Consider the following 9,985-nt stretch of genomic DNA (forward strand, 5'->3'; position numbering starts at 1 on the left):
TTGAAGAGCTTGCTTTTTTTCAAACTGACATTCACTAGATTTGGTGTATTCAGCTGTGGTGTCCTTCACCTTTGACATGTTTGGGAATGAGGTGGGCTGTGGGCTTTAGGGACTTTCTTCCTTCATTGCCACACCTTTTGTTTCTCACTCTCTCTACAGGTGCCAAGGACCAGGCAGTTGGTGACGTCTCCAAGTCCTATGGGATCATCTGATAGCAAGGTCCTGCCGCTCAATGTTCAGGTGGTCACTCAGCACATGCAATCAGTCAAGCAGCCACCAAAGACTCCCCAGAACGTTCCTGCCAGCCCAGTTGGTGACCGCTCTGCCCGACATCGCTACCCGCAGATCTTACCGAAGCCAGCAAACACCAGTGCTCTCACCATCCGCTCTCCCACGACGGTGCTGTTTACCAGTAGCCCTATCAAGACTGTTGTGCCAGCTCCACATGTGAATTCCTTAAATGTGGTGAAAATGACAGCAATATCCCTTGCCCCAAGCAGCAGTAATGTGCCCGTCAAACAGACGCCTTCAGTTAGCAGTAGTGCAGGAGCAGTGGAAGAAGGGAGGACTGGTCCACAGATCAAAAATGGATCTGTTGTTTCACTTCAGTCTCCGGGATCCAAGCCTAGCACTGTTGTAGCTACGCCTGCAGTCAAGATCAAAATGGAACCAGAAGCACTGCTGGATGAGAACTCAGTACAGGGCCAAGAGAGCTCTGATGTGTCAAAATCCATAAAGGCAACCCCTGACCTGCCTCCTGCTCAACTAATTAATTTTGAGGTTGCAACCTTGAAGGTTTCAGCTGATGATGTTCTGGAGGCAAAACCAGGTAAGGGCTGTGATCAGGGAGCTGAAGAAGCAGGGACCAAATATAAAACACAATCTAATGAGATCACACCAGTTTCTTCAGCAGGCAATAATCAAAACACTCTAAAGCTCTCAGTTGCCAGTCAGAACTTGTCCAGCACCAGCATTGGTTCACCTCCTACTGGTGAGTCTACAATTAAAGACAAAACATGCACTAAAAGTCCAAGAAAGCGACAACCTTCTATGCTTCAGGATTCCCAGGTACCACCTGTAAAGAAATCTCTGGTGGAGCAGCTTTCAGCTGGTAATGCCACAGAGGGTCAAAAAGCAAATGGTGTTAAGAAGTCTCCGAAGGTTGGATCGTTAACTAACAGTGACAATACGGCAACACTTGCTCAAGTTCCCAGCACAGTACCTGTGAAGGTACCTGTACCCTCTACAGCTGCAGCAAACTTAACAACAGACCTTTCTTTGAGCACCACTTTAAATACCAGTGATTCTACTTTAGGACAACAGCTTGCATCAGCATCATCTCCAGATATAAAAGTAAAATTGGAAGGAAACTTGTTTATCATAGAAAACGATTCAACATCCGATGGCAGCTTTAACCCAAATACATGGCACCATATCACCAAAACCTCTGACTTCGCATCTGTGAATTGTGAACAGCAGCAAGATATCAGTGTTATGACTATTGCAGGGCACTCTGGCTCTGGTGACTTGCAGGAATCGGCCTGGGAGCCAGTGCACTGTGAAGGTATACAGCAGGATGCATACGCCCAGCAGTTACAGAGCCAGATCCAGGAGTCCTCCTTGGGTCAAATACAAGCACAGTCTTCAAATCAGTTACCTCTGCAGTCTGAACTGAAAGAGTTCGAACACACAGTCCCTCAGTCGAACGAAAACTTCTTTTCCTTTGATGATGACCTTACCCAGGACAGCATTGTGGAGGAGCTGGTGCTCATGGAGGAGCAAATGTCCATGAATAATTCCCATCCTTATGGTGGTTCTCTAGGAATGGCACTTCAGAGTCAGACGGCAGCTCAAGGAGCTCCTGTGTCATCTCATCCAAGCAGCGTGCACTTTTACCATTCGATCCATAACAACAGCACTCCAATTCACACTCCCACTCCCACCCCCACCCCGACTCCCACCCCCACCCCGACTCCAACACCCACTTCTGAAATGATCGCTGGATCTCAGAACATGTCTCGAGAGAGCCCCTGTTCAAGGCTGGCTCAGACAACTCCTGTAGACAGTGCTCTAGGAAGCAGCCGGCATACGCCCATCGGCACACCACATTCAAACTGCAGCAGCAGTGTCCCTCCGAGTCCTGTGGAATGCCGAAACCCATTTGCATTTACTCCCATCAGCTCCAGTATGGCTTACCACGATGCCAGCATTATATCGAGTAGCCCCGTGAAGCCAATGCAGCGGCCTATGGCTACCCATCCCGACAAAACCAAGCTTGAGTGGATGAATAACGGCTACAGTGGTGTTAGTAATTCCTCGGTTGCAAATCACGGCATCCTTACGAGCTATCAGGAGCTGGTGGAAGACCGCTTCAGGAAACCTCACGCTTTTGCTGTTCCTGGCCAGTCATACCAGTCCCAGCCGCGCCACCACGATACTCACTTTGGTCGCGTGACTCCTGTGTCACCCGTGCAGCACCAGGCAGCCTCTGTCAGTAGCACCACCAAGCAAGAGGGCTTTGCTGTTCCTGCTCCTCTGGACAACAAAGGAACCGGTTCCTCTCTCAACAACAGTCTGAGATGCCGGAGTGTGAGCCCTGCTGTCCATCGCCAGCGCAATCTCAGTGGAAGCACTGTTTACCCAGTTTCAAATATACCACGCTCCAACCTGACACCTTTTGGAAGTCCGGTGACTCCTGAAGTTCACAATGTATTTGCTAATATCCATGCAGACACCAGTGCCAATAACATAGCGCAAAGAAGCCAGTCAGTCCCATTGACTGTGATGATGCAGACGGCCTTCCCATCTCTTCAGAAACAAACAAACACTAAAAAAATAACTAATGTGTTGTTAAACAAACTTGATTCTGATAGTGATGATGCAGTGAGAGGTTTGGGAATGAACAACATGCCCTCAAATTACACAGCCAGGATGAACCTCACTCAGATTTTAGAGACATCCACGGCTTTTCCTAGTGCCAACCCGCAAAATATGATCAATTCCAGCACTTCAGTTTATGAATTCCAAACACCAAATTACCTCACAAAAAACAGCAGCACCGATCAGATCAGTTTTTCTTCTGGAGATAACCAAGCACAGTCAGTCATCGGAGAGCAGCAGTTAGATTTTAGCAGCACTGTAAAAGACCTTTTAGGGGAGGACAGTCTGCCAACAAACCAGCAGCTGGTGAATCAGGTGGCATCAGATCTTAATAACGTTGCATCTGTCTTTTCCAGCGACATCAGGTTGTCTTCCGAGCTCTCAGGCAGCATTAATGATCTGAACACTTTAGATACAAATCTACTGTTTGATCCAGGTCGTCAGCAGGGACAAGATGATGATGCTACACTGGAGGAATTAAAAAATGACCCCTTGTTTCAACAAATCTGCAATGAATCCATTAACTCAATGACTACGTCAGGTTTTGAGTGGATGGAGAGTAAGGATCATCCTGCTGTTGAAATGTTGGGTTAATCTTGTTTTATAATATGTATGTAGCACACTGTATCTAAAAGACAGACGTATTGTATTTGTCTTAATGGAAGTGCCTCCCGCAGCAGAAACACTTGCTATGTATTGTGGCATTTTTAAAAAAGTTTGCTGTACCTGTTGCTCATTCTTCAGCAGGGAAAAAGCAGTCTTACCAATTTTAAACAAATCTCTGAAGGTGATGGGCTATCAAAGAGCCAGTATTAAAATTTGAATTTTATAGCGTTTCCCATTCAACATTTCTTACTGTAGCAAATAAAGAAGTGGTTAATAGCCAGCCAGCAATGCTGTGGTTTATATAATAGCCAGCCAGACAGCTATGGCTGAGGCTTTGGGAGGGTGTTAAGTCAGGCTCATTAGTAGGCTTTCCGTACTTTGTATTGCTTGTTACTTCTTAGTAGGTGATCCTTCATGGGCCTCTGTTGTTCAGGTCTGAAATACAGGGTGCCTGCAGACAGGTAGGTGCTGGGGAGTGGGGAGAGGTGAACCCGGTGACACGCAGGTGCCCGATCATTGTGTAGCTAGCTGCCTTGAGCACTGCGCAGTGGTGAACTGTGGGAAATCTCTGTAGCACGGGTGCCATCGGCATCTCTAGTAAAATGCAGAGATAGGAAAAACCTAACAGGAATGATCAAGGAATAAGAAAGATGCACTAAATTTTTTATTTAAGAGAAATAAATCTATGTAGTTATTTTATCCATTAATATTCATGACATACTTGATATTTTAGTTCTCACTTAAATGTTTTTATATTAGGTAAAATTCATGCGAAAAGATTGTGAGCACTGAGATTTAATGTAGGCATAACACCCTATTTTAAAGTGATAGGTACTGTTTAATTATTTATCAATGCTAGAGAAGGAACATATATTTTCCCTCTTTTTTTTTTTTTTTTTTAAATAAAAGGGCTACTGGAGCTCATTAAAAACTATTTTTAAAGATTCATTTTTTAAGTTTGCTCTTTCCTAACCACATGGAGGGTGTAGGAAGATGTTCTTTTCTCTGTATTTCAGTAGGTTGAGCCTTGCTGTCTTTCTTGCTTGCGCTCTCTCAAACAAAAGATGATTACAATATTAGAAAATGTGGTTGATCTAAAAATATTTCATATAGAGCCATAATACTGCCAGGCACTTTACAGATACACAGTAAGATGTGATCTTTCTTTTGGTAAAACTTCTTTTAAAAGTACTTACTGTTTTAGAAGCATTAATTCCATTTTCATAAGTGATTTGACAGGACTGATGAATCTGATTATTTTATATTTTTTTTTGAGAAGTTCTTAGCTGCCCCTCTGGAAAATGAGATTTCTGCCTCACTAGTTGGCTTGAACCAAAAAAAGACCTTTTGTTTTATCAGCATGGCATGGATTCCTCTAATGGTCAAAAGACAGAAGTACTAACCAGCTGTGACCCTGATGCTGGAAAGGTTTGATTATTTCGCCTGTGAACTGACACTCACAAAATGGAAAACAGAGCAGAAAACATTTTCCTTTCTTGCATTACTTCTTTGTGGGGTCAGGAATTTATGAAGGGGGAGGCACAGGCCCGATAACCCCCCCCCCCTAGATTTACTTAAGGAGAAAATACTCAGATTTTTTGAGTGATTAGTGGTTTTTTTTGTTTAAGTGTCTTGATGGTCCTCTGTTTCTTCCGTTTTTGCTGATGAATTGAGATCCCAGTACTGGTCAGTTTCTTGGGCAGTGCTGATTCAACTTATGCTGCTGCATTGGCACTCGAGGTGCTGATGTACCACGACTTCTTTTCCTCTTGCCCCAGTTCATCACCAGTTTGTGGCCTCCTCTGCGGGGATAAACAGTTGTGCCAAGCTATAGCACCTTAGGGGGGCCTGATTTCACTGTGCTTGCATCAGAAGTTTTGCCGCTGTGTCAGGAACCAAATTGGAGAGTTCAGATCCCTCCTTGAACCACATGGATGTGCAATAGTGTGGTTTGCTTTATTTAAGACCAAGTGACCCTTTTAAGTTTTGTTAAAATTGGGAGGAGACTAAAAAGTGCACGGTAGCCTTCTGCTTGTTATCTTGCCAGGTGTCTGTCGGTAAGGCTTGAACCATTTTTTTTGTAGACTAAAGTTGCTGAAGACAGGGCTTGAGTTCTGTACCTGCCTGTGGCCTTTTGCCAGAGATGTGCTGAACATCCTTTTGTTGACTTCACTGGGTCTGAGAGACACTCAGCACCATTCTGTGTGTGGGTGTTGTTGGGTTTTTTTTTGGTTCCCTCCTCTGACCCTGTGTGAAGTGCCAGCACTACTGTGAATAGGTGATACTTAGCTTCTGATGGAGTGATGGGGAAGGACACAAGCACTGGTGCTGCAGGGAGAAGCCGCATGCATGCTGCAGCAGTCCATGCGCTCGCATGATGTGCTGGCCTCGCCTCCAGGTTGTTAATGATGAGGCTGAGGTGGGCTTGGGGGAAATAAGCTTTTGCCTGACTCTACTAGTTTTTTAAGAACATTTCTCAGAAAAGCAAGAGTAGAGTTAAAGCTGATGTATTCTAAATTATGCAGCCATCACCAAAGGTGTTGAAAATTATTTTTAAATACAGGCATTACATTGGGCCTAACATGGCTTAATTAGGGGAAATATTGTATAATCAGTGGTTTTAAAGCAAATGTACATTTAAGAAGCGTTAAATTCAATAAGGATCGGTTTCAAGTAAAATCCAAGGCACAGGCACAGCTTTGTACATTGGTATGTATTATTTTAGAGGTGTGTTTGTATTGGTGTTAGAGTTAATAATGTTAGGTCCCTGTACTTAGTGCGAGTTAGTTCTTTACAATACATTGAGACAGAGCACTACTGCACACCAAAGTATGCAATACCCAAAGGAAAATTCTGTGATTCTAACAAATGGAAGCCTGTCTGTGTCAGATACTCCAAAACAAAGAATTTGAGACAATTCTGACCCCTTGTTTACATTATTGGCTTCCTACTAACATGAGAAATAAATTATTTTGATAGCAGTTTTTGCTAAACTATACGAACTAGTGAATTTGTACCCTGTGTACAGTATTGCCAACACTTTAAATTGGGTTGGTTGGTTAGTCCAGCAAACTTTCTGGGTTCATATATTGCACTAAAATTCTGTTGAACCTGTGGCAGGCACGTTCCTTAGGATAAATGCAACAAATACGGCCCACAGATTTAAAAAAAATAATTAAAAAAAGCAAATAAAAAAACCTTTTTAATGTGTTTCATTATTATAAAGGCAAAATGTCATTAAAAGTGACAGGTGAAATTGTCTTATGTAGCAATGTGCATTGATCTCAATGAGATATTTCTATTTCTTATTCTCTTACATGAGAATATTACAGCAGGAAAAATTAAGTTTAGTTTGCTTCACCATGTTAATACATGATCACAAAACGTGCATGAGTGTTAATGACTTAATCTTGTACAGTACTAGATATATTCCTGTAACCACTTATTTTTTTTATTCTTTTGCTGTATTGAAACTGGTTCAGTGTTAACCAGGTGAGCATAGTTATTCACAAGTTATTTACTTTTTTTATGTTGACTAATTCAGCTTAGTTATTGTTGAATATGTTCCTTTCTTGGATTATTTTTTATTGTTCTGGTGTTGAAAAAACATTTTTGCATCATTTTATCATGATAAGAATTCATGAAGTAAATAATTTGCAAATAATTGCAATAAGCACTGACTTCTGAACTGAAAAGAAGGAAAGCGTTTCTTGTGCAGTGCATCTGAGGTTCATATAATAGTCTTGTACTATACTGTGCTTTATTTACTGCACCGTAAAGAAAGAAAAATCCCTGTTCCACGTTTTCATTTAGTGCAGGAAATCCAGTTTCTCCCCTTTTCCCCAGTGTTTTGTTGTCTGTTGTACTGCTGAAACTACAGTAGTTGAATATTGCAGTAGCATTTCAGTTATTTTTTTTATTGAAAGTGCTCAAAAATTGTTTTTTAAATGTTTTCAAAAACAATAAAAACATTTTATATTAAAATGACTTTTAGAGTTTTTTCTTTGTATGGAAAATGCATGTTAAGGTTGACCTAAAATACAGAGCTCTCTAGTTTGACATATCACAGCTGCCCAGTTGTGCCGACTTGCAGCAGTCACACACTTAAAGCTGAGGATGCAGGTGAATCTTCCTAGCTGGGATGCCTGGCCAAGGGGTCAGTCTGTGCTCTCAGACTAATCTCTTGAGAGAAGTTGGTGGTAATGGGCTTCTGACCATTCACTTTATCTTTATATTCCATTTCTGTAGGTATCCCTTTTAAGTGGAAAGCACTTGTGTGGTGATACTGTTACATTTGGGGGAGAAAAACAGCTGCAGCTTACAGTTGAACCTGACAGTTCAAATTTTCCATCAACTATTCAGATAACATTTTGGCTGAGGCTGTACTTCAGCACGTGGTGGTGATAGTTGTGCTGGTTAGAGTTGTCATCACATGTGGCTCTTCCATGCTGCAGACATCCTGGTGTGGGTGCTGGTCAGAGTGTTAGTTTTCCTGTCACTTTCAAGTGGTGGGTCTTGCTGTTATGGCATGCAACATGCTGTTGCTGGTATAGCCATCCACAGGGGGTGTGTGTGCTTGGTTGGTTTTCCTTTTTGATACTAGTAAAAGCATTCTTACAAGATGGTGTTATGGTGCAGTTTGACTTGCTGCCATAAAGGGGAAAATATGCTGGTTTGATCTATGGAGTCCTTTATTTGGGTTGTAAAATTGTATGTAAACCCAGTGGTGTTCCCAGCATAGTCTGTGTGAACAAAATGAAGGTATTGCCACAGAGCAGAAACTGACTACAAGAAAATGGAGGCAGGGATAAATACTCAAGTTTTCATGCCAAAAAGATAACACTGGTTAACAGCCTCCATCCCAGACTACAGAAGTGCTGAGATGAGCTGGCAGGTGGCAAGATTTGATGGTAGCACAAAATCACTTAGGTTTGTCAACCAAGAAAAACAATCGTCAGGGAGACATAAATGAGACAACATGAATGAAAGTGCATCAGAAAGGCTTTAACATGACATTGGAGGTAATTCTGTTAATAGATCTCGCAGGATTCTATATTAACGTGCTCTAAAAAGAGTTCTCAATGAACAATTCATGGACATGCTTTCTCTGTATTTCAGCGTCATAAGAAATGCAAATTAAAAATTCCCAAGGATTGAGATGGACTATAATGTAGGAGACACAAAAGTCTGTTTTAGAAATTGATAGGTCATCTGAAGTAATAATGGGTTTTAATCGGAATTTCTCAGCTGTAGACTGGAAAGAATTGGCCTTAATGGTTAATAAAAACGGTCATAAGAGCGAACAAATGTATGACTGAATGGAAATGGCCTAACAGGAAAGATCTAAGAAGGTGGAAATGTCAGAACTAAATGCGTGAGCAAAATACCTACCTCAAAAAGTTGACATCATGAGCTCTTTTGGTTTCAGACTAGATGTTCACATGTTTAATGAAGACATCCAGAGTAAGTTCCAAACAGCTACTTAGAAATATTTTTACATCTCCAGAAATACAAATCTGCACGTGTGAGTGCAGCTGATATTCGGGTAAACAGAATTCCCCTTCAAGAGTCATAAGGACTGGTGCGTTCAATTAGCCAGTGGTTCATGTAGTCTATATAGGGTCTCTGGCAATTGATAACATGATCTTCTCCAGAGAAAAAAAGCCCTGCATTACTAGGTGGTCACAGAATAAATTGCTTCTGCAAAAACTGCTTTCCTAGATGTAAGATCTAGAAGCTCAATCTGAACCCAGTGCATTAGAACTGGGGGGTCGGGGTTGGGGCTGTGTCGATAAGGTGATCTCCAGAACTCCCTTACAATCTCATTTTTTCAGCATGTGCATCAGAGCTGAGTAAACCTAACTGGATCTGTGTAGCATGACTGCTCTCACTCAGGTATTAAGCATCACATTTGATGATCATCAAATTCATTTGACAGCAAATTTTTCATTACCTAGGCTGCCTCTGATGCTTAAGCCAGAGAGAACCAATGCTTGGATCTTGCTGTTCTCCTTCCCCTCTTACAAATAGCACAAGTTAAGCTTGAGTAAGGAGAGGAAATAAAAGATGTATAGTAAGGTTTACAAATTGTAGAATAATGCTGGAAAGCAATTCCAAAGTCAAGTACTAGTGGTGACCTGACTGTACGCTTGAGATATTTCTGAATAATGCTTATAAGGGAGTGCAAAGTTAGTGATTCATGCAAAACTTTTAATCTGCGTAGCATTTCTAATAGTTACCTGTAATTATCCAGACCAGAAGACTGTTAGACAATGAGGAGCTGGAGACCCACATAACGGTTAACCTGAATATGCCCAGGCCTGTGCAGCACTGTGCTGTCCCTGTGTGGTGCTGCGCTTACCCACTGGCTGCAGGGTAAACTTGGCCAGGTAAGGGTAACAGGAGCCTGCTGACAGCTGCTGCTTGGTGCCAGCAGCTATGCCACCTGCGTGTCCTTGCCTTTATCTGAAAGTGCAGCAAGAAGTTCTCCTGTGAACAT

The 9,985-nt window shown here is 42.1% G+C and overlaps 1 protein-coding gene across 1 annotated transcript in view; it reads left to right on the top strand.

Moving 5' to 3' along the window:
- The window catches only part of RFX7 (regulatory factor X7), a 48,322-nt gene extending 43,941 nt beyond the window's left edge, over positions 1-4,381 (top strand). The window contains exon 9 of the mRNA XM_055808747.1: positions 160-4,381. Coding sequence (XP_055664722.1) covers positions 160-3,474 — 3,315 coding nt within the window. The 3' untranslated portion in view covers positions 3,475-4,381. The remainder of the gene's footprint in view (positions 1-159) is intronic.
- The last annotated feature ends 5,604 nt before the right edge of the window (positions 4,382-9,985 follow it).

This window comes from Falco peregrinus, chromosome 1 (assembly GCF_023634155.1).
Source record: "Falco peregrinus isolate bFalPer1 chromosome 1, bFalPer1.pri, whole genome shotgun sequence".
Taxonomy (NCBI): domain Eukaryota; kingdom Metazoa; phylum Chordata; class Aves; order Falconiformes; family Falconidae; genus Falco; species Falco peregrinus.